Source organism: Arvicola amphibius, chromosome 9, assembly GCF_903992535.2.
Source record: "Arvicola amphibius chromosome 9, mArvAmp1.2, whole genome shotgun sequence".
In the NCBI taxonomy this organism is placed as follows: Eukaryota; Metazoa; Chordata; class Mammalia; order Rodentia; family Cricetidae; genus Arvicola; species Arvicola amphibius.
In genome coordinates this window covers 117,521,644-117,543,736 of record NC_052055.2, presented here as the reverse complement: position 1 = coordinate 117,543,736, position 22,093 = coordinate 117,521,644, and the positions used below count along the sequence as shown (strand labels likewise).

The 22,093-nt window shown below is 52.2% G+C and overlaps 1 protein-coding gene, 1 long non-coding RNA gene and 2 other non-coding genes across 11 annotated transcripts in view; 3 read left to right on the top strand and 1 right to left on the bottom strand.

Annotated features, from left to right (window-relative positions):
- The window catches only part of Trpm2 (transient receptor potential cation channel subfamily M member 2), a 45,353-nt gene that overhangs the window by 21,542 nt on the left and 1,718 nt on the right, over nucleotides 1-22,093 (top strand). For 4 of the 8 annotated variants that reach the window (XM_038342340.1, XM_038342341.1, XM_038342343.1 and 1 more), the window contains 16 exons: nucleotides 946-1,159; nucleotides 2,359-2,477; nucleotides 3,092-3,224; nucleotides 3,653-3,824; nucleotides 7,152-7,335; nucleotides 8,226-8,407; nucleotides 8,641-8,773; nucleotides 12,477-12,564; nucleotides 13,207-13,294; nucleotides 14,050-14,207; nucleotides 14,945-15,021; nucleotides 15,299-15,400; nucleotides 17,844-17,930; nucleotides 18,699-18,804; nucleotides 19,918-20,019; nucleotides 21,137-21,253. In XM_038342340.1, the coding sequence (XP_038198268.1) occupies nucleotides 946-1,159; nucleotides 2,359-2,477; nucleotides 3,092-3,224; nucleotides 3,653-3,824; nucleotides 7,152-7,335; nucleotides 8,226-8,407; nucleotides 8,641-8,773; nucleotides 12,477-12,564; nucleotides 13,207-13,294; nucleotides 14,050-14,207; nucleotides 14,945-15,021; nucleotides 15,299-15,400; nucleotides 17,844-17,930; nucleotides 18,699-18,804; nucleotides 19,918-20,019; nucleotides 21,137-21,253 (2,062 nt within the window). Of the gene's footprint in view, nucleotides 1-945; nucleotides 1,160-2,355; nucleotides 2,478-3,091; nucleotides 3,225-3,652; nucleotides 3,825-7,151; nucleotides 7,336-8,225; nucleotides 8,408-8,640; nucleotides 8,782-12,476; nucleotides 12,565-13,206; nucleotides 13,295-14,049; nucleotides 14,208-14,944; nucleotides 15,022-15,298; nucleotides 15,440-17,843; nucleotides 17,931-18,698; nucleotides 18,805-19,917; nucleotides 20,020-21,136; nucleotides 21,254-22,093 lie in introns of those variants that run through there. The other 4 variants (XM_038342346.1, XR_005286844.1, XM_038342342.1 and 1 more) reach the window with 4 other exon arrangements.
- LOC119822798 lies at nucleotides 16,417-21,546 on the bottom strand. The gene is made up of 2 exons (XR_005286845.1): nucleotides 21,118-21,546; nucleotides 16,417-16,903 (listed from the first exon to the last, which is right to left on the bottom strand). It is a non-coding gene; the product is annotated as an uncharacterized LOC119822798 (long non-coding RNA).
- Nucleotides 18,758-18,816, top strand: LOC119824104. The gene has a single exon (XR_005287038.1). It is a non-coding gene; the product is annotated as a Z6 small nucleolar RNA (small nucleolar RNA).
- On the top strand, nucleotides 19,861-19,961 carry LOC119824105. The gene has a single exon (XR_005287039.1). It is a non-coding gene; the product is annotated as a Z6 small nucleolar RNA (small nucleolar RNA).

Here is a 22,093-nt window from a genome sequence, read left to right as displayed (position 1 = left end):
ATAGGGAGCATGGGGTGGGTAGGGTACACTTGATGCTGTGGCCAGACTGGGTGGAAGACTGAAGACCGGGTCTGGCTGTGGTTCACTTGTGGTCACCTCAGAGCACAAGCACTCTCGTGAAGATGTTATTTCTATTTTGCTAGATAGCATCTCTGGGTTCCCTGGGAGTTCGGGGGCAGATGCCAAGCTCCAGGTTGGGTGGCCAGTGGCGAACCCTCTCATAGCCATAGGCCACATGCTCTATCACCTTCTCACGCCCTGACAGTTGGGGGGTGTGTCTTGGGGGAAACGGAGGGGCAGCTCAGGTACTAAAGCAGTTTCAGTCTGCCCTGCTTTCTGAACTCCCACCCTGCACAGACCCAGGAGGACTAGAAGTCAATCTCACATCCTTCCAGGGGTCGTGGACATCGTCATGTGACCTTCGTAGTGTTTCCCCCGCTCCCCCTCATCCCTGAGGGGAACAGAGCTGCATCTGTGTTTCCAGCGGCAGCTGTGGCAGGAGGCTGCACATCAGAGTGTGTCCACGTGGGGACTCGGTCACGCTGTTAGAATAGCCTTTGTGACAGTAATGGCAGCTGGCCCCCGTTTGTGGGGGCACCTGAGGCCTGAGAAATCCATCTAAGAACTCATGCTAAGAGCATGGCACAGAGAACCTAACCCAGGTTAGGCTTGTAGTTAGGCCTCGGCCCTGGATAGGCGCTGCGATGTTCACAGTCCAGCAGGAGGCAGAGACTCCTGGCCTTTTGGGTCTGTGCAGGGTTTGGGGTCTTTAGTGCCAAGGTTGTGCTGGCCTGTCTAGAACTGCTATGTGACCTTTGGTACCAGGGTCCTTTCCTAGTATATTTGCCCCTTGAGCCACGTGTCTCTCAGGGCAAGTGGGGATCCCGAGGACTGTGGGGTATTGGGTTTTCAGCCTGTCACAGTCCCCTGAGGTGTCTATTGCAGGGAGAAGAGGCTACAGCCCCTGTGCCGCCTAGCCCGTGTCCGCGCCTTCTTCAACGCGCCTGTGGTCATCTTCCATCTGAATATCCTCTCCTACTTCGCCTTTCTCTGCTTGTTTGCCTACGTGCTCATGGTGGACTTCCAGCCTTCGCCTTCCTGGTGCGAGTACCTCATCTACCTGTGGCTTTTCTCCCTGGTGTGCGAGGAGACCCGGCAGGTGCTCACCGCCCCCACACCAAGTGTCTGTCACTACGGAGCTTCATCCAGGCCCCCGGGAGCTGGGTGGAACCCCAGGGGGCAGGCACCCACTTTTCCACCTGGGAGCCTTGCCTCCATGGTCTGGCTACCTTGCCTGAGGCTAGGTGATGGATGGTTTCCAGTGCCCCAGAAGTTGAGCTGGTTCTGTGTGGCCCAAGGTCCCCCAGCTGCCTAATCACATTCCGTGACTGCCTTAAGTAGATGTGTCTCCCTACATTGCCAAGTGTGGGGCCCTGTGTGATCATTTGCAAAGGACGCAGACTGATGGAGAACCATGAATATGACTATGGCTCATTCCAGAAAAGGGCTTAGAGTAAAGCCTGTCCGATAGAGGTGCCATCCATCCAGGGACTGTTGGTCCAGAGCATCCAGAGGTTCATTCCCTGAGGCAGGGGCAGAACATGATTCTCCCTGCAAGGGTGTGTAATGACATTCAGGGTTCTGGTCCTTTGGGCTAGCCTCTGTAGCCAGAGACCCTCCATGAGAGTCAGAGCTTCTGTGTCCCCTGAACTCACCTCAGCTGGCAGCCCAGCATAGAGAGCACATGTGTCTCCTAGAATCTGTCCCTCAGGTCCAGGGAACGGACATGCTTGACCATGGCATTTGGGGCCTGTTACAAGAAAAGGGTGAGGATTCCTGGCAGGCAGGGCAGACCACATGAGGATGCTGGGGTCTCCTCCAGGCCCCTCCTTCCTGGGCTGTCTCAGGAAGCGGGTGTCATTCTGGACAGAGCAAAGATCCTTGTGGGAGGAGCTGGCAGGGAGAAGGGAGCTTCTCCAGCACACATATATGTACACACTTGCACTCATACATGTGTACATGCATACACACACACACACGCGCACCCACCCACCCACACACACACCCACCCACCCACCCACACACACACCCACCCACCCACCCACACACACACCCACCCACCCACCCACCCACACACACACACACACACAGGTTTAATAGAACCCCTGGTTCATGAGAGTCTAGCAGGGAAGTGTGGCCGGCACTTACCTCTGCTCTTGCTGTTTTTGGACTTGTTGAGTGCAGAGGATCCCCCCCGTGTCCTGCTGGCCCCCACCACAGCCAAGCTCTGCCCACAAAGAGCTGTCAGTGTGATGGGGATGGAGATGTTGGCCTCCCTAACTGTGGTCTCCTCAGTAGCTCTTCTATGATCCCGATGGGTGTGGGCTGAAGAAGATGGCGTCCCTGTACTTCAGCGACTTCTGGAACAAGCTGGACGTTGGTGCCATCCTGCTCTTCATAGTAGGACTGACCTGCCGGTGAGTGGCCAGGATACCCCTGTCTTCTTCCTGAGGGGCACCTGGACCCAGTCAGCTTAAAACAAGGTGGGGAACTGGCTTTGCCCCTGACAAGGTAATCTCTGAACCCTGACTCTTGCCTGTCTGTGGGCACAGTGACGGCTGAGACCATGCCTGCCCTTGACGCTGATGGAGAAACGCTGTTGGGGTGCGTGACTGTTCTTGTCCATCTTGGGTTGCTGTCACGTGTGAGGGCCTCCAGTCATTATTGTTTGTCTCAGCTTCCCGGACATACAGTGTCCTCTGTGCCCCTCCCTGCCGGGCTACATCTCACTTGCGACAGCTTGTGTATCTGAGAGGTGGTGGCCCTCTTTCTTCTTGAGGTGGGATAGATATGGCCAAGGCTCCTGGAATTGTTTCTGCGATGTCCTTGCACCTGAGTTTCTGGTTTCTACTGAAGCCAACTCAGTTCTTCACAGGTATTTTACTCTTGATATCTCCATCGCCTTTGATATATTTGGCCTGGCTCCTCCAGAGCCCTGTACTTCCAAGGACCACCCCAGGTCAGGGAGAGGCTTTAGAAACCTCTGCCTTCTGGCCAACAGAGCCTGAGGTGGTACCTTGCCCACTGCCAGGCTCATCCCAGTGACACTGTACCCCGGGCGCATCATCCTGTCTTTGGACTTCATCATGTTCTGCCTCCGCCTCATGCACATCTTCACCATCAGCAAGACGCTGGGGCCCAAGATCATCATCGTGAAACGCATGGTGAGGACACAAGGGGCTTGCCTGGGAGGAGCTGGAGCCCACGGCTGCTGTGAGGGAAGCTGAGGGCTGTGCCCATCATGAAAGAGGCAGGACGGTACTAGAGCTCACCGTTTGTCCCATGCCTTGCCTCTGCCTCATCCTCAGAATCTCTGAATGTCCCTCATCCTATTGTCTGGATGTTATCTACTTCAGGCTGCCTTGCCTCTTTCTCATTTCACTGCCCTAGGTGGGCCCCAATCCTGCTCAGATGCAAGCCCTTTCTTCTTTGAGTCATAATTGTCCGGCCCCATTCCACATCTTGGGGTGTTCCCTGAAGATGTCAGTGAATGCTCTGTGAGATTGCAGGGAGGTCCTGCATTTATGTCGGGTTGACAGCGGAGAGAGGAGATCCAGGATGGAAAGTACAGCTATTGCTTCACTCTCTACAGATGAAGGATGTCTTCTTCTTCCTCTTTCTCCTGGCGGTGTGGGTGGTGTCCTTCGGAGTGGCCAAGCAGGCCATCCTCATCCACAACGAGAGCCGGGTGGATTGGATCTTCCGTGGGGTCGTCTACCACTCTTACCTCACCATCTTTGGGCAGATCCCAACCTACATTGATGGTAGGAGCCAGAGTGGGCATCTAAGGGCCAAGGGGGATACAGAAAGATGGAGTGGGGGAGCTACCTAGAGCCCTCTGAGAGTCCAAGGTTACAAGAGATAGGGTTCATTTTCAGCCAGGCTGTGTGGCTTTTCTTTTTATCCACTGGATGCTGAAGCCCTCGGCAGAGAGTGGAGGGCACCAGGATTTCCCAGTCAATGAGGAGCGTGACAGCAGGAACTTAAGCTATGCAGAGATTTATGGGGCACAGTTGACAGTCCACAGCATTAAAAGTCACCCCATTCCCCTCTCTCACCCCACTGTACTCAGAAACGACTGCTTACTCTCTGATAGAAAGACAGCTTCTCAGTGTGAGTGGGTGTGTATCTGTGCCTGTGTGTGAGCTTGTGTGTGCTCACACAACTTATATGAATGTGTGTATGTGTGTGAGTTCATGTGTGTATCTGTGAGTGTGCGCACATGTGTATGGGTGTGTATGCAAGTGTGGTGGCCAGAGGACAACCTCCGGTGTCATTTCTTAGGAGCCACCCACCCTGTTTTTGTTCTTAGTTTTTCCTTTATTTTTATTTTATGTGTATGAATTTGCATTCATGTATGTCTGTGCACCATATGTGTGCACTGCCCAAGGAGGTCAAAGAGGGTATCAGACCCCTTAGGACTTGAATTACAAACAGCTGTGAGCCTCCATGTGGGCGTTGGGAACTGGACCCAGGTCCTTAGGAAGAATAGCCAGTGCTCTTAAGTGCTGTGCCGTCTTTCCAGTCCCTCCCTTTTATGAGACAGGATCTCCAATTGGTCTGAAACTTGCCTAGTAGTCGAAGCTAGCTAGGCAGGGTCCCAGGGGTCACCTGTTTCCTCCTTGGCACTGGTATTGGAAGCACGGGCCATAACATCTGGCTTTTAACATGGTTTGAACTCAAGTCATACTGCAAAGCAAGTCTTTTACTGATGGTGCTATTCTCCAGTCCCATGTGTGTTTTAAAGCCAGCTTCTTTCAGGTAGATTTTCTGTGTCATAAGCCACCCACAGAAGGTCTACACATGCATGGCATATCACGGAAGCTAGCTTCAGCCCTCATCCCTTCAACGGCCACTGCCCTCCTCTCTCTGTCCTACAAAGCTACTCATCTGCTGCCGTCCATACACGTTTGCCCTCCCGGACTTGTCACACACGTTAGACCTAATGTGGTGTGCGGTCAACCGGGTCTGGCTTTGTCACCTAGTGTCACATTTCCAGGCATCACTGTGTGTGTGTGGAGGGGGGGGCGCTGCGACAGTTATCAGTGCTTTATTCTATATTATTGTTAAATTGTATTTCTCTGCATGGACGAGGCACATTTTAGTGATTCTGAAGCTGTGACCTCTTGCATTCTTCCTGGGTTTCGGCAACTCAGACTGCTGTTGCCGTGAATTTATGTCTGTGCTTTGGTGCGGGTGTGTTTAACTCTGAGACAAGCCAAGCTGCTTCCACAGAGGCTATGCGTTCCAGTTTCTCCATGCTCACCTCACACTCGTCCAGTGGGGGTCAGTGGTGTGTCCTTGTGGCTCTCATGGGCACTTCTGTTGTGGCTTCTGCTGAACATATTTTTATGTACTTACTGGACTGTTTGTACATCTTCTTGGGAAAAATGTCCATTTCTATCTTTTGCTCATTTCCCCCTTCCATTATAATTTTTATTGTTGAGCTTTTAAGACCTTCGTCACAGGGCCAGTTTGCAATATTTTCTCTTATCACAGAGGTTGTCTTTTTATTTTATTTATGGAAAGACATTTTCTTTGAAGCATAGAATTTTAATGAGGTGCAGCTTGATTTTTAAACCCGTTTATGCCTCTGTGTCACAGTGGAGGAAACATTGCTGAACCCACGGCTCGGAAGGTTTATTTATGTGTGTGCTTTTTTTTTTTTTAAATGAGGGTTTATGGCTTTCGATCTTTCTTTTGGCCTCTGACTCATTTGCAGAAATTAGCTTTCAGCCTCACCCCATCAGTGCTACCGTCTTCTTTCCCTAGAGAGCCACAAATCTACTTCATCTATACACATTTGTGTGTGAGATAAAGGCCATTCTTGTTTTTAAATTACTATTATTTTATATATGTTGGTATTTTGTTTGCATGCCTGTTTGTGTACTACATGTCTGCTTGGTGTCTAGAAAGGCCAGAAGAAGGCATCAGATTCCCTGGAACTGGAGTTAGAGACGGTTGTGAGCCACCATATGGGTGCTGGTAATTGAATGCATATCCTCTGGAAGAGCAATCGATGCTCTTAACCTCGGAGCCATCTCTTCAGACCCACTGTGCTCGGCAAGGGCCATTCTTTCTCAGGTGGCTGTCTATTGTCCCAGCAGCATCAATTGACAATTGTTTTTCCCTGAGCTGTCCTGGTTCCTGTGACAGTCACCTGATCCTTAATTAAAGCATTCATCTGAGGTCTCCCACCTTTTTCTGCTGTGATGTGCATCTGGCCTTGCCCAGCCCCCGCTGCCACGGCTACTGTAACTTGTAGTAAATTTGATATCGGGTAAGGTGGGCCCTCCGGCCTTGCTCTTCTTTTCCAAATTGCTTTGGACTCCTTGGGTCTACACGAATTTTGGGGTTTTGGGCTAGAAGCAGGTTGTCCCTCTGATTGTTTGAACCTCTGCTTACCTTAGCCATTCTTCAGTTTCTAGGGGCCAGGTCTGGGGCTGTTAAGCTCATTCTGGGGTATGTCCTCCTTTTTGTGTTAGTGTTATTTTTTCTTTTAGTCCTATTAGTTTCTTGATTTATTTTATTTTTAACGATGTGTATGTATATGTCTCTGAGGGTATGTTCACATGATAGTGGTGCCCACAGAGGCCAGAAGAGGTCTGATCCCCTGGAACTGGAGTTATAATAGTTGAGAGTCACCCAAAGTGTGTTCTGGGGACTGAACTTGGGTCCTTGGAAGAGCAGTTCTGTGCTCTTACCTGCTGAGCCGCCTCTCTAGCCCCACTTATATATTTTAAGGTCCTTTTCTGCTGAATTGAATTTCTCAGAATCAAGACCCATCCACTGATGTCTGCAGCCATGAGAAGTGCCCTGGGGGAGGGCTGGCTGGATCCTGGAGTGCAGGCTGCCAATCTGGGCAACAGCTCTGGCTCCAGACTCTCACAAGCAGCCCACTTCCTGCTTGAGGATACCCAAATACAGACAGACCTCTAGTCAGGCTTTGGACCCTAGCTGGATACCCATCCCTAACTCTTGGGATGTCTGAGCCTCTGGAGACTCTCAGTGCCCCAACGGCCAGGGTCCCTGGCAGCCAGTTCCTGGAGACCGACTTCCTGTTTTCTGGTTGCCCTGCCCACTCCCCACAGGTGTGAACTTCAGCATGGACCAGTGCAGCCCCAACGGCACAGACCCCTACAAGCCCAAGTGTCCCGAGAGTGACTGGACAGGGCAGACACCCGCTTTCCCTGAGTGGCTGACGGTCACCCTGCTCTGCCTCTATCTGCTCTTTGCCAACATCCTGCTGCTCAACCTGCTCATCGCCATGTTCAAGTGAGTGTAGGCGTCTGTGCAGGGAAAGGCTGTCCTGGGCTGGTGTGTGCACAGGCAGGCGAGTGTGTGTGGAGCCAGTGTGGCATCCTGTCTGTGTCACTGCTCCCAGGGGCCCAGTAGCGCCTGTCCTCTGACTTTGGGGTCATAAAACCCACTCTTATTCTGACTGGGAGCAAGTCAGCCATGGAAGGCCCAGCTTGCCCACCGTGAAACCCTTGAGCCCTGGGCCCTCCTGTCTCTACAGACAGGTTCCTGGTGGCCGTGACCTTTGGCATCTCTCCAGTGTGGTGTGAACCATGTAGTCTTTTCTCACCAGCTGACTTCAGGGGACTCCCCTTCTGTTTTAGAGTATTCTAAACACTGACAGCTACATGTACTAGCTAGATCTGAGGTCAGGGCAGGGGGTATGGGGAGGGGGTAGGGTGGACTCTGTCTCTCAGGCCGCAAAAGCTATCTGATAAAGTGGCACGGGTCCTTTCCCCTGCTCCTGAGCTTCTCTGTCGTTCTTGGGTACCTGGATACCTGAGACAGTGTCCTCTACTGCTTTAAATCTAGACATGCAGATAAGCTCTTCTGTGCTGTCCCTCACAGACACCGCCTTTGTTTATTCATAAGTACAAATCTAAAATCCCTGTGATTTCCTGTCCTTGCCCTTTCCCAGAAGCTGGCTGCCACTTGGCATTTGGCTTACTTCCTGCTCACCTGCTTCTCCTGTACTTGGCCCTGGAATGTTGTGTCCCACAAACATTCTGATCCATATACCCCTGCCTCCTGGGGCCCGGAGAGATGGCTCAGAGGTTAAGAGCACTGACTGCTCTTCCAGAGGTCCTGAGTTCAGTGCCCAGCAACCGTATGGTGGCTCACAATACCCCTGTACACATTCCCACCAGCTACACATTCCAGGAAGTGCAGGAACACACAGACCAGATCTGGAAGTTCCAGCGCCATGACCTGATTGAGGAGTACCATGGCCGGCCCCCGGCCCCTCCCCCCTTCATTCTCCTCAGCCACCTGCAGCTCCTCATCAAGAGGATTGTCCTGAAGATCCCTGCCAAGAGGCACAAGCAGCTCAGTGAGTCCCCCTGTCCCCCTGACACCGTGCAGTCCCATCATCCTGGGTGCAAGTGTGGGGTTCCTTCCAGAGTCCTGGACCATCAGTAGATATACTGATGTCTCATGCTTCTGGGTTTTTCCCACACCTGGCATGGGCTAGTAGCTCCCTGGATCTGGATATGGGGTGATGGACCCTCTCCAGGGAGCCCTGAGTGGGTCCTCAGGTCCTTGCTTACCCTATCCTGCCTACAGAGAACAAGCTGGAGAAGAACGAGGAGGCGGCTCTCCTGTCCTGGGAGCTCTACCTGAAGGAGAATTATCTGCAGAACCAGCAGTACCAGCACAAACAGCGGCCAGAACAGAAGATCCATGACATCAGTGAGAAGTACGGAGGTGGGGAGCCCTGGGGGATGCATTAAAGTCATGTCCCGCTGCTCCAAAGCCACACTAAGTGCAGTCCCATGGGGGAGGACTCATGCTCAATTTGTGGGAGAGAAAACCAGATGTCAGGCAGACAGGGCACCCGGTTGTGATGATTTTGGCAGATGATGGTGATGGTGATAATAACGGTATTGATGGGTTGTGGGGATAATAACGGTATTGATGGTCGTGGGGATAATGGTGATGGCAACAGTGTCAATGATGTTAGGGCTGGAGGTGATGCTGATGATAGCGATGATGTTGGTGATGGTGATGATAATGGCTGAGATGCTGGTGACGCTAGTGACGATGCTGGTAATGAGAGTGCTGGAGAGAATGGTGTTGGGAGTGACGGTGCTGCTCCCGATAGTGCTGGTAGTCATGGTGACGATGATGGCAACATCAGCAAACCTCATTGAACTAGTGAACTACCTAGTATGATGGGTGAGCTAGACAAAGATATCCCATTTGCTTGAGTTTGGGTACAAGGACATCAAGCTAGTCCTTGAGACTCCTTCTACTTAGAGCAGCTGTCTACTCAGTGTCCTTGCACTGAAGGGTCCTTCCTGCTCCCACACCCCCGTCTGTGCCTCTAAATGATTCTGAAGGTTGGCTGGTTGGCAGGTTTACTGGTGTGTTAGCTGATGGTTTTGTGAGTGCACTCTGTGGTGAGCCTGTCTCAGGTTTCATTTGTGGTTTATTGGTGGATTTGGAGGTAAGCTTGTTGGTTGGTAACTGTATCAACTGATTGCTTGCGAATGTACTGGTTATCTTTTGGTAGCTGTGATGAAATGCCGTGACCGAGGTGACATATAGAAGAGTTTATTTTGGCTTACAGGTCCAGAGTGTAGGTGCCAATTATAGTGAATGAGGCGAGCAGGCCTGCTTTTCGTCCTGCCCTGCTCCTGCACGGCTAGTTTAGCCCCAGAAATAATAACACAGAAACTGTATTCATTTAAACACTGCCCGGCCCATTATCTCCAGCCCTTTATTGGCTAACTCTCACATATTGATTCAACCCATTTCTAATAATCTGTATCACCACTTGACTGTGGCTTACTGGCATGAGTCTAACCACCATCCGTCTTGGAGAGAAGAGCCATGGCCATCTGCTTGACTCTGCTTTCTTTCTCCCAGCATTCTGTTTGGTCTACTCTGTCTATCTAAGCTGTCCTATCAAAAGGCCAAGGCAGTTTCTTTATTAACCAATGAAAGTAACACATAGAAAGAAGACCCTCCTACAGGGCAACAGCATGGCAGTCTGGTGATAGGCATTTAGCAGGAGCAGGAAGCTGAGAGCTCACATCTTAGACTGGAAACCCAAAGCTGAGAGAGCAAGTCTCACACTTCCTCCAGCAAGAATAACCCAAACCTTCCCAAACAGGGCTGTCAACTGGGTACCAAGTGTTGAGATGCTCAAAACTTAGGTGGGAGGGCATTTCTCATTCAAACCCCCACACTGGGCTGGGGTAGTATCCAGCTGTCCCTCTGTGAGCTACCTGAGAGCAGGGACAGAATTTTACAGGGTCCCCACAGTAACTGACCCCCAGAAAAATCCCAGAGCCACACAGAAACTCACTGAATGCTGTGTGATCCTTGAGCTATGGGTGTTGGCCTGGCTACCTTGCGGCCGTCTGGGCTGTGTTCTTTGGTGACATCCCACTCTCATTGTCTATTTAAGGGCAGGTGCCAGGGTCCATGCAGCCCCTTAACACCTGCTATTACCTGCTCATCAATAATGGTTGTATGGTGCCATTTAATTTTGAATAATGACTGTGCCCAATGCCCAGATATTGGGGTGTGTGGTGTTTAGGGAGCTCCTGAAATGGGGCCCATGTCTGGATGCTCCATTACCAGGATGGTCTTGAAGCAGGATCAGTAGTGTTAACATGAGGGTTATGACGGCACAACGTCAAGGGCTTGCTGGACTGAACACGTGATCTGATTCCCTACCCTAGCCTTTCTTACAAAGAGGTGTTGGTTATTCCACCTTTGCTGCTGAGGAGACAAAGACGCAGAAAAGGGACGGAAGTAGACTAGTCCAGTGTTCACTGCTGGAGAGCGGTATAGTCTGGACTTGGGGGCTTGTCCTGGTGATTTCACTGCCTGCTCTGCCAAAGGTCCTGAGTGCAATTCCCAGCAACCACATGGTGGCTCACAACCATCTGTAATGAGATCTGGAGCTTTCTTTAGGAAGAGACCTGGTCAGTCATCAGAATCAACTTAGACTATGAAACCCAATATGGACAAGTTCAACAGAACCGCCATATTTGGGCTGTCCGGGCATGCTTCAACATTGCCAGGGCATAAATTTCATTTTTGTTCCTGGTGATTTTCCAGTCTTCTGCTTCAGGGAACTAGGCTAGCTCTGAAGAAGTCAGTCACACAAGCCGAGCCCACTCAGCCCTCACCCCAGATTTCCTTCTTTGTAGGAGGCTCAGAATGGATCTGATGTCCAGTTTCCAGCCTGGAGCCTGGAGGAACTGGGCTTCTCCAGTTATTTCCTGAGGTTGAAAAGGATTATTAATACAGCAAATTTCCAAGATGGTTCTGACAGACATTCTAGGGAAATACTATCTAGCATGCTAAGATGTAACATTTCAGAATCTCTGGCCTGTTATCTAGAAGCCTTTAACAAAACTCTATGTGCTCGGTCAGGGAGTGCTGTGAAACAGATGATGGGGAGATGAGGAGTAACCCCTCAGCCCCGGTGAGGACCTGGCCACACACAGCGAAGATCTGAGGCCCAGGGGGTGCCCTGGTGTGTGGTGTAGTCCCAGCTCCTCACCCACAGAGTATGGCTGGAGTTTGGGGAGTTCCTGCCAATCTAGATGGTTCCCATGTGTCACTGTGACTGAATCGTGGGGTTCCAAACATGCTATAAGTGTCACTATGACCTGTTCTCAAGGTTGTCTGAAAAAAAAAAAAAAAAAACCCAAAACGTCAGGGGCGCCAGAGTGTCATCTGGGGACTGAAGCAATGCAGTGTGTGGGGAAGTAGACTCCAGCATGCTCAGTGCAGTCCTTATCTTCCCTTCCTTGGATGGCTGTTTAAATTGGGCCACATCCCCAGAAACACATTCAGATATTACGGTGTGGCTCACTTTATTACACAAGAATATTGCTAGCAGTTGGCACCGCAGGTTAGAGGAAATAAAGGAATCCCTGGGCAGAGTCACTTGGAGCTCAGCAGGCAGGCCTTGACTTGATGGTAGTTTTAACCGTAAACACAGCTGGCCACTGTAGGGAACGGGAGGGGGGCTTCTGGTGCAAATCAAACACTCCCCAAAAGCCCCAGTGCCCCACCTGTACCAGCCCAGCTGTCGCCACAATCTTTGTCATTTGAGACAGCTTTCAAAGCTCATGGCCCGGCACCAGCTGGCAAATCTATACAAGTGGGCTACTGTGAATGCAGTCACCTCTCCCAGCTGACACTCTGATGGCCCGATGAGCTGGCCACATGAGCCTGGGTTGCCCTTCTTCTGGCTTTATTTTATGATAGAGATGTATGTTGTAGATACTTTCAAATTCTAAGAGACAGCATTGACCTGAGAGCCAGTGGCATGCCACGCCTGGGCTACTGGGTTTGCTGGGGCTGTCTGCAATTGGGGTATCATGTTTCCTAGAGTTGTCAGGGTCCCTAAAGCCTGTCTATTTGTCCTGTATCAGAGTGGACACCATGGTGGGTCTGCTGGACATGGACCGTGTGAAGAGGTCAGGCTCCATGGAGCAGAGGCTGGTCTCCCTGGAGGAACAGGTAGGTTGAATTGGGGTCTGATGGGACATTTTGTGGTGCGGTAACACTGATACCAAGAACTTTGGGGAAGGATAATGGAGGTCTGAGGGGCAGGGAGAGGGAAAAGGAGAGAGGGAGAAAGAGAGAAATAAATACAGAGACAGACACAGAGAAAGAGGGGAGAGATAGAGAAATAAATACAGAGACAGACACAGGGAGAGAGAGGGAGAGGAAGAAAGAAAGGGAGAGAGATGGAAAGAGATATAGAGACAGAGACAGAGACAGAGAGAGAGAGAGAGAGAGAGAGAGAGAGAGAGAGAGAGAATTTTCCATTGGAGGGAACCCCTTTATTCTCCAGAAATTTATACCCAAGCTTTGCCACTGAGCTTCCCCCGGGTTTGAACAGTGAGGTGCCCACATCAGTACACACTCCTGGCAGTCCCAGGACCCTTCTCTATTCGAGGGCACTCCTTAGACATGTCTTGAGACTATGCCTTAACTTGCCTGAGGCCAGAGGGCCAACCTCAGGTTCTCCTCTGAGGCTGCATGGCCCAAAAGGGTGCCTTGGTCACTTGGGGAGTGAGGCCAGTCCTCCAGGCCATAAGTCATTTGCAATGTGGGCCACAGGTGTCAACTTAGTCTTTTTTGGGGCATGCCATCCAGGTAGCTCAGACGGCCAGAGCTTTGCAATGGATTGTGACAACCCTGAAGGACAGTGGCTTGGGCTCGGAGGCAGGTGTGCTGACCCTGGGTGAGTAGATGGTCTCTCGATAGCTTTCTTTTTTAAAAAAATATTTATTTATTTATTATGTATACAATATTCTGTCTGTGTGTATGCCTGCAGGCCAGAAGAGGGCACCATACCCCATTACAGATGGTTGTGAGCCACCATGTGGTTGCTGGGAATTGAACTCAGGACCTTTGGAAGAGCAGGCAATGCTCTTAATCTCTGAGCCATCTCTCCAGCCCTCAATAGCTTTTTTTATTGATCTGTATGATTTGGAGTCTGAAGGATGGGTTGGCAGGAAAGGCTGGTTATAGGGGTTTTGGCTGTAGCTACCTCAATGCCCTTTGGGGCCAGTTCTCACCTATGAGCTGAGCAGGTCTCTTCCAGCTTGAGCAGTTACAGGACTCCTGGGGACAGCATGTCATGCCTCCTTGACCTCCTTTTACACATCTTGCTATTGGAGGCCGGGAGCAGTTCTAGGGGACCGAGACTATCATGTTAGTCAAGGCATAGAAAGCAAAGCCTGTTTCCTTAGATGTGCAGCCAGCAAGGAAATGGAAACAAATGGTCTCCCTTAGGTGTGGCTGCCCCATAGGGAGCAAACTTGCCCGATTAATTGGACAGGCCCTGTTGCTCACTGCTGAGACATTTAAGTGTGGTTTCAGTGGCAGGTGTCTGCTAGGTGGTGCTGACCTAACATTTTGTCCTTCTGTAGCTGAGGACCCTGGGATGGGACATGGGGTCTCAGAGCTGGCATTCAAACACGTGTCTGTGTCTAGCATCCCAAAGGGCCTTTGATGAACCAGATGCTGAACTGAGTATCAGGAGGAAAGCAGAGGAGCCAGGAGATGGCTACCACGTGAATGCCCGGCACCTCCTCTACCCCAATGCCCGCATCATGCGCTTCCCTGTGCCCAACGAGAAGGTGCCCTGGGAGGTGAGCGTAACTCTTATGTGAATTAACGCAGGAGGGGCTGACTTTGGGGGAGGAGGAGAGATCCTCCCGTGTTCATAGTGGCCTCATCCCACTATAGCCTCTCTGGTCATCTGCACATTAGATGAGGAAACTAAGCAAGGCATGAGAGATTAAATCACATGAGCCATACAGCCAGTGTGTGGAAGAGCCTGGTGTGGTACCCTGGCCTTACAGAGCCATGGCCCAGGGCTGCTTCTGTAGCTCCTCATGTTCCAGCTGTCCCGGGCCTCTCATCCCATCCACACCTTCTTGTTCTTGACTCTTTGAGCGTTGGGCATAAAAGAGAGACCCATACACAGAGATAATGGCACTGGGGAGTTCACCTGCTTGCTGTTGCAACCCCCAAGGCTTTTTCTCAGTTCTTCTGGAACATTCTAGCCTAAAGCTCCCTTCTTGCTTTCTCTGCTGTATGGAGTTTTTATTTTTTTCCTCTAGGGACCCGTGTAGTCCTGGTCCCACCCCTGGAAGGTTTTACATCATCCATCGCAGTGCCCGCTGCAATGGGCTGATCCCACTGGAGCGTTCATCTGGAATTCTTCCTTAGCTCCCCAATGTGGCGAGATGCCCATGCACACTTGGGGAGGGCATTTGGTCCAGAATTGGGTAGTGGCCTTGGCTGTAGCTGCTCTTGTAGCACCCAGGCCTCTCTTGCCCGGGAGAGCAACAAAACCCTGAGGAAGCCACTTGCTTTGTTGCAGGCGGAGTTTCTGATCTACGACCCCCCGTTTCACACAGCTGAGAAGAAGGACGTGGCCCTCACAGACCCTGTGGGAGAGTGAGTGGCCCCTTCTCCAGAGGAACCCTAGAATTTACCTGGAGCAGGCCCAGGCAGGCTCTGCCTCGTCTGCCCCAGGGACCCCAGGGCAGCTCTTTCTGTCCTGGGCACAACTCATCCTGACAATGGACATGACTTGTGGCCAGAGGTCCCTTTCAAAGGCAAGGCCTGTGGCCACTGAATTTGAGCTACCCATAGAGGCCGAGTCCCTGTCTCTCTATCCTCTCTGTGCCATAACCTTGCTCCTATTGGGACATGTCCTCTTCCTTGCCCCCAGTACAGCAGAGCCCCTGTCTAAGATCAGCTACAACGTTGTGGATGGACCAACGGACCGTCGCAGCTTCCATGGAGCCTATGTGGTCCAGTACGGGCTGCCCTTGTGAGTATGCCCAACCTAAGCTGGCATTAATAAGCTGGCCTTTGGGGTGAATTCATCTCTGAGCAAGCTGGCATTTCTTTCTGGTAAAAGCCAACAAGAGAAGAGGAGACTTAACTTGTATCATTGAGAAGGCTCCTGGATCTACCTTAGCTGGGTCCCAGGTGTGTGGGTTTCTTGGTACCTGGGGCTTTTGTCTCATGCTTGATAAAGCGGGAATCACAGCCAAGCGTGAGGAAAGCACTCTGCTGCCAGATGCATGGCTGGTAGGCCCACATTAGGGGTGGTAACCCTGCCCAACATCTGTGACAGGCCCTTTACGGGAAGACAGCAAGAGACCCATAAATACCATTGTGCTTCCAGATGTAGGATGTGGCCAGCAGGGGGAGCAGTGGAGCAGAGGATGCTGTGGGGCCTGAGGGAAGGAGGAGGCAGGCAGGTTTTGAAGAATGAAGAGACTGGGCTATTGTCCCTGGAGCCAAAGGTCGGAGCAGCAGGGGAAAGGCAGCATGAAATAGACCAGGGCTCTAGCCTGGGTGTCCTCATGATGGGGCCATGATGGATGGGGGAAGAGTGCTTAGTAAGGAATGTCAGTTGTGGGATGAGTGACGGACCGCAAGGGAGAAGGAGCAATGCTGAGGTGACAGGTACATCCCTGTTGTCAGAACAGCTGTGTAGAAACATATGCGCTGATAGGGCTCAGGGTGGTCCTGTGTTTGTGCACAGGGAGAGCAGAGGCGTTGGGTGTCCCCTCCACCCTGTCACTTGTCAACTTCCTCCTTGAGGCATGGTCTCTCAATGAGACCAGAGCTCACCAGTTGGTTGGACTGACCGGTCAGTGATCCTGTCTCTGCTGCCCCTGGGAGCACAGGTGTGCTCCACACTGACCTTATTTTACATGAATTTTGAGGATTTGAACTTAGGTCCTCAAGCTTGCATGGCCAACACTGCTTACTGAGTCATCTCCCAGCCCCAATAATTTTTATATAATAGCATACTCACATAGTTAGGACTCGAACTGCTTTTTAAATTATATTTCCCTGGACATAGTTTCCGTCTGTGAACTCATTGGCTACGTCTGTTTTATGTTGCCCCTAATAGAATACCGGAGACTAAGTAGGTTATGAAAAAGAAAGGTTGATTTTTTGGCTCATGGCTCTGGCCCAGTGTCAAGGGCTTGCATCCAAGGATGCCTCCTCGCTGATGGAGGCGGTGCAGGATGTCACATAGCTAGGGCCGTCTGGGAGAGCAATCACTTTCTGAAGGCCTCACCTGCCCCAGTGCCCCATGCATCTAACGATAGGGTGGATCTGACGTGAGCTTTGGTGGGGACAAGCGCAGATCATAAGAAAGCGTTAGCCTCTTTTCTTCTCCACAGTAGTGTTTGAAGCGAGTGTTTCTCACTGAGCCACACAGCTGAAGTGGGGGTGGGGGAGGCCCATCCAAGGTGGAGGAGGTGCTGGGCCCGGCAGCTTTCCATCATTACAAAACACCTAGGACAGCCATCTGAGAAACAAAGAACTGTCACAGTGGGCTCGTGGGCTTGTCTGGAAGTTTTTAGTACAGACTCAAGGTGGCTCTAGTTGCCCTGTGTGAGTGTAAGCCCACCATGGCAGGATGTGTGGAGAGTGCTAGCTACCTTATGGCTGGGAAGCAAACGAGAGGGAAAGGAAGCTGGGGCTCCTTTGTTACCTTAAAGGACATCCCAATGACCTAAAGCCTCCCACCAGGCCTCACCTCCAAAGGGCTCTACCTCCTAATAGCTCCATGCCGGTACCAACCCACTGGGTGGTGTGGGAACACCAGGACCTCAGCTGAGCAGTTAGAGATAGGGGAGGGAAGGGAGGGAGGGTGCCAGGGAGCACTAGGAGCTGTGGAAGGAAGCAGAGCCCATCTACAGGGTGGCTCTTGCCAGGTGACAAATGTGGAGTGGTAGGCTGAGAGGGTCCTATGTGGTGGCGGCTGTGCCTGTCCTGTGGCAGCACAGGGGTGTGTCTCCCCCTGTTTTGTGTTGAAGTCGTGAGACCCACCAATTCTTAGACCTGATTTGGAATGGGGTCTGGTGGAATGAGAGGAGGGGAGAGGGGTCCTAGCTCAATGAGAGGGACCTGCCCTGCCTGCAATTAGCACTCTGTGCTCCAGGGGTACAGTGAATCCGTGTATCCACAGCCTGGTCCCCATCATTTGTGGCCACAGCCACTGGACATAGGCTTTTGAGTTTGTAACCCTAGCTGCGGAGGAGGGCCGACCATGGTGGTTGTACACTGACCAGAAGTCTTGGCTTTACCCTCTGGAGATCTCAGAGGGGCCAGGAGCTGGCACACCATCTCTGTTGTACCCATTGTGACTCAGCCCCACCTGCCCATGTCCCTAACCAGTTTCCCTCCTAACACTGTCCTAATCTCTCTATCAAGTGTAGTGGCTAAGTTAATTCTTTCTAACCTAGGAACCCCATGGGCCGTACGGGGTTGCGCGGACGTGGGAGCCTCAGCTGGTTTGGGCCCAACCACACCCTGCAGCCGGTGGTTACTCGGTGAGTCCTATGTCTGACAGCTATACCTTGGTCCCAAAGATACCCCCACCCCCATATGTTCTGAGGATCTTGGTGCTTGATACTCAGTGGAAGCCTGTGGAAAAACACAAACACATACCCTGTGCCCAACCCTCTTTGAGAAAGCTCAGGCTACCCTTTCCCCCCTGAAGACTGCATACATTTCTTAAGGCACCCTCTTAACCCTACTAGAGGGCTGATCAAAACTGTCTAGAGCCTCTACTAAAGAGAAAATGTTTTAGAAATGACAAAACCTACCCACGATCCCACTGAATGTTAAGACTGGGAAGTTTTCCTACCAGGGGATGAGTCCTACCCACCCTCTTACACAGCCTTGCCCCCACACCCATGTGTGCCACCCTCAAGCCTTTTAACCATGCGATGTTTCCAACCCTGGATCCCACCTACCTTCTGGGCAGGTGCGGTCTGGCTGCACTTGGGGAATCTCCTGGGGGTCCTAGCCTCTGTTTCACTGAAGCCCAGCAAGGCACTAGGCTCTCAGGGACAGAGAGCTGTGGCCTTGGACAACTGGGTCAAAGGCTGAGGAGAGACTTTCCCCTGCAGCTTCTGTCTCTATTCTGCCTTAGGGAAGAAGATGGGAGTGGGCAACACAGGGGAGAGAAGAATTGGGGGATGGAGGTGGGAGTATTGGCTGTGGGGGATGTTGCCTCCAGGCCCAGCCAGTCCCTGCCAGCTGCTCGGCACAAGGGTGCCCGTGGCCCTGCAGCTGTAAGTGGGTCCCCCCTGTAGGTGGAAGAGGAACCAGGGTGGAGCCATCTGCCGGAAGAGTGTCAGGAAGATGCTGGAGGTGCTGGTGATGAAGCTGCCTCACTCCGAGCACTGGGCCTTGCCTGGGGTAAGCCAGGCACCTTATCTGTCCATCCCACTCACTGTGTGCATACTAGCCACCCGCAGTCACTGGCACGGACAGTCCCAGCCTCCCATCGCCCTGGATGAGCTGATATGGTACTGTGCCTCTTGAGAGCTCCTTCCCTGGCTTCCCCACAGGCTCACATCCCAGGCCAGGCTTCCCGGGGTGGCAGAACTCAGTACTGGGGCAGCTTAGTACTGGTTTAGACATGGATTGCTCTCCCTCTCTAGATTCTGAGTTGAGCCCTAAAGGCAGAAGGGTGCTATTTTAAGGGCTAATGGTGGGGTGTTGCACGGGCCTTTGGCACAGGAACAGTCACTGGCTGTAGGACTGAAGGTGAGAGACCCTTTGGTAATGACAGAATTGGGGTACAGAGGCCCAGGCCATCCATGCCAGTTTTTCCCAGATCAGCTTGTCCTGCTCCCCCCACCTCCAGGTCCAGCTTATAGCAGGGGTCAGAGAGCCTTGTCCTGTCGCATCTGTGATGCAGTCCATCTGTCGATGCACCTTCCCTGTCCCTGTTCCCTGGGTCTGTGATTTTCTCCAACTCAACTGCTGTCCTGCCCTTAAGACATCTGTCTATCCCATGGCTCAGAGGTTGCCTTGGTAGGAGAACATGTCCCTGTAGTGACTTGGAGCAGTGGTGTCAACCAGAGTCTTCAGGCTAGAGGGTGAATTACAGGACCAGGGCAGCATCTGGGCTTTATGGGCGCTGAGAGCCTAGCAACAGGGGCCAGGCAGAGGGGACTGAGGATAGGCAAACAATTCGGATATGGTACCTGTCCGTCTCTGGTGCCAGGGTGCTGGGAAGTGGTGGGAGGGCTCAATTGCCTTCATGGAGTCACAGTGGCTGTCCCTGCCCCTCTTTAGCCCCACGCTCCTGCTCAGGCTGTGGATTGATGACGCGGATGGTAGGTCTGGGCAGTGTCACACAGCCAGAGAGCTGATTCTAGACTGACAGATACTGCTGCCTTCAGCTTTTCAGGGGGCTGGCTGGCTGCCTACACTGGGCAGGTGGCCAGAATAGATGGGTTCCTGAGTTGCTCGGGATCCATCTTGCATGTCTTGTTCACTGGCCTTCGCCTCCTCTCTGCTCAGGGGTCTCGGGAGCCAGGGGAGATGCTGCCACGAAAGCTGAAACAGGTCCTCCGGCAAGAGTTCTGGGTGCCCTTCGAGACCTTGCTGGTGCAAGGTACAGAGGTAGGGCCCACTTCCTGTGTGTTGAGCTCCTGTGCTGAGCCCCTGCATGTCAATCAACGCCATCCTGGATCCTTAGGCAGGGCTCGGATGCTTACTTCTTTATAGGACCCTCCACCTGCCCCCCTGCAGCCAGACTCTCTGCACACAGATATGCACGTTCCTGATGAACGTGGGCCACGAGCAGCCTATGACCTGCTTTTTCTTAGCAGCTGAGATGCTGTGTTTAAGTCCAGATTTGTAAATTCATCTCCCTGTTTGTTGGGACCAACATATATACTGTTCTGCATATACTGTGATCAATCTTAGCAGCCCTCTGGGGGTGGTCCAGCTGTTCTGCATCTTAGAAACAAGAGTGATGGCTGGTGAAGCCCACTGTTTCCTAGAAGCCACACAATTTTGAATGGTGTCATCGGCACGGTGCACTGGACACCACTGCCTTTTCTCTTAAGAATTTAAGTTCTTCTCTTAGCAGAGTAAAATTCATATAACGTGAACCTGGAGGAACTCCATGGACAAACAAGGACACACCCAGCAACAGGGCTGGAATGCCTGCATCTCACCCTCTTTGAGAAAGCCCAGGCTATCTCCCTTCCCACAGAGGCTGTTTAAGTTTCCTGGGCTCTCTCCTTAGCCCCATGATGGGGCTGACAGAGACTTAGTCTAGAATGAGCAATTTCCTCACAATGACTAACTCCTAACACTCTGTGGCCACCATCCCTATCTAGTCCCAGCATGTCTCGTCACCCTGAAGAGGCATCTGTGCTCTGGGGTGGCCATCTGCCTTTATCTCGAGGATTGCTGGTCTGAACTCTCGCCATGTCCTCCGCTGTCTGGGTTCTCAAACAGGATCCTTGAGGATGAGGACTCTGATCCCCAGGTCCTTTGCTTGACTTGGGCCAGAGCCCAGTCGTGGGGTCAGGAGGCTGTGGGGCCTGAGACTGACCAGGGAGAAAGCATGTAGCAGGCAGCCTCAAGGCAGGGGTTGAACAGCCAGCCAGCCATGTTCAGACCCTGGCCCAGGAGGCCCTCCCTGTGGATCTGAGCTCTTCCACGGTGGCCTGGGGAGTTGGGGCCCCATCACTGAACCAGGTAGCTCACCTCTGTATTGGCCTCCCAGGTGTACAAAGGGTATGTGGATGACCCAAGGAACACAGACAATGCCTGGATCGAGACGGTGGCTGTCAGCATCCATTTCCAGGGTCAGAATGATGTGGAGCTGAAGAGGCTGGAAGAGGTACGAGCCCGGCCTCCACATGGTGGAATGTTCTGGACACGTCTCTGGGTCCTCCCAGTAGTGGTCTGCCTGGGGTCTTGACAGAGCTGCCCGTGGGTGGGGAGGCTGAGGCAGGTGCTCATCCTGGAGGGACCAAAGGGGCACCAGGGAGAGGTCAGAGAGCCACAGTAGGGGCCTAGACTGCTGGATTGTACTGCAGGTGGTGAGGAGATATATTATTTTTCTGTGTATTGGTTACATTGCTGTGACCAAATACTTGAGAGAAAGCAGCATCAGGAAGGGTCTATCTTGACTTGCAGAAGTCATGGCAGCAGGAACATGAAGTGGCTGACCACGCTGTACCTGCAGCCAGGAGAATGCTGGTTCTCAGCTCAACTTCTCCCTCCTTATGTGTCCCAAGACGCCATCTCAGGGAATGATGCCATCCGCACTCAGAGGGGACCTTCCTTTCTTAGTTAATCCAATACACCCTCTCATAGACTTGCCTGGGGATTTGTTTCCAAGGTGATTCCAGATCCTGTCAAGTTGACTGTCGGTATTAACCACCATAAGAGGACTTGGGGACCGTGTTCAGAGAGAGGCTGGCATGGTCTTCTCCACTCCCTGTGCCCCCTTTATGGGACAGTTGTCCCCTGGCACTGAGAGCCGTTCCTCCCTCCTGTTGATCTGGAACCAGGGTGGGGAAGTCCCACTCTATGAAACCCAGGTTGTCCTGGCAGGACAAAGGCCTCAGTAAGGTTACATCTTCTTAACTCACTTTGGTCTATGGGTCCCAACAGGGCCACCAGCTTAGGCACCCAGAGCAGGCGATCTCACATCATACAGTGAGCTGGCCATGGG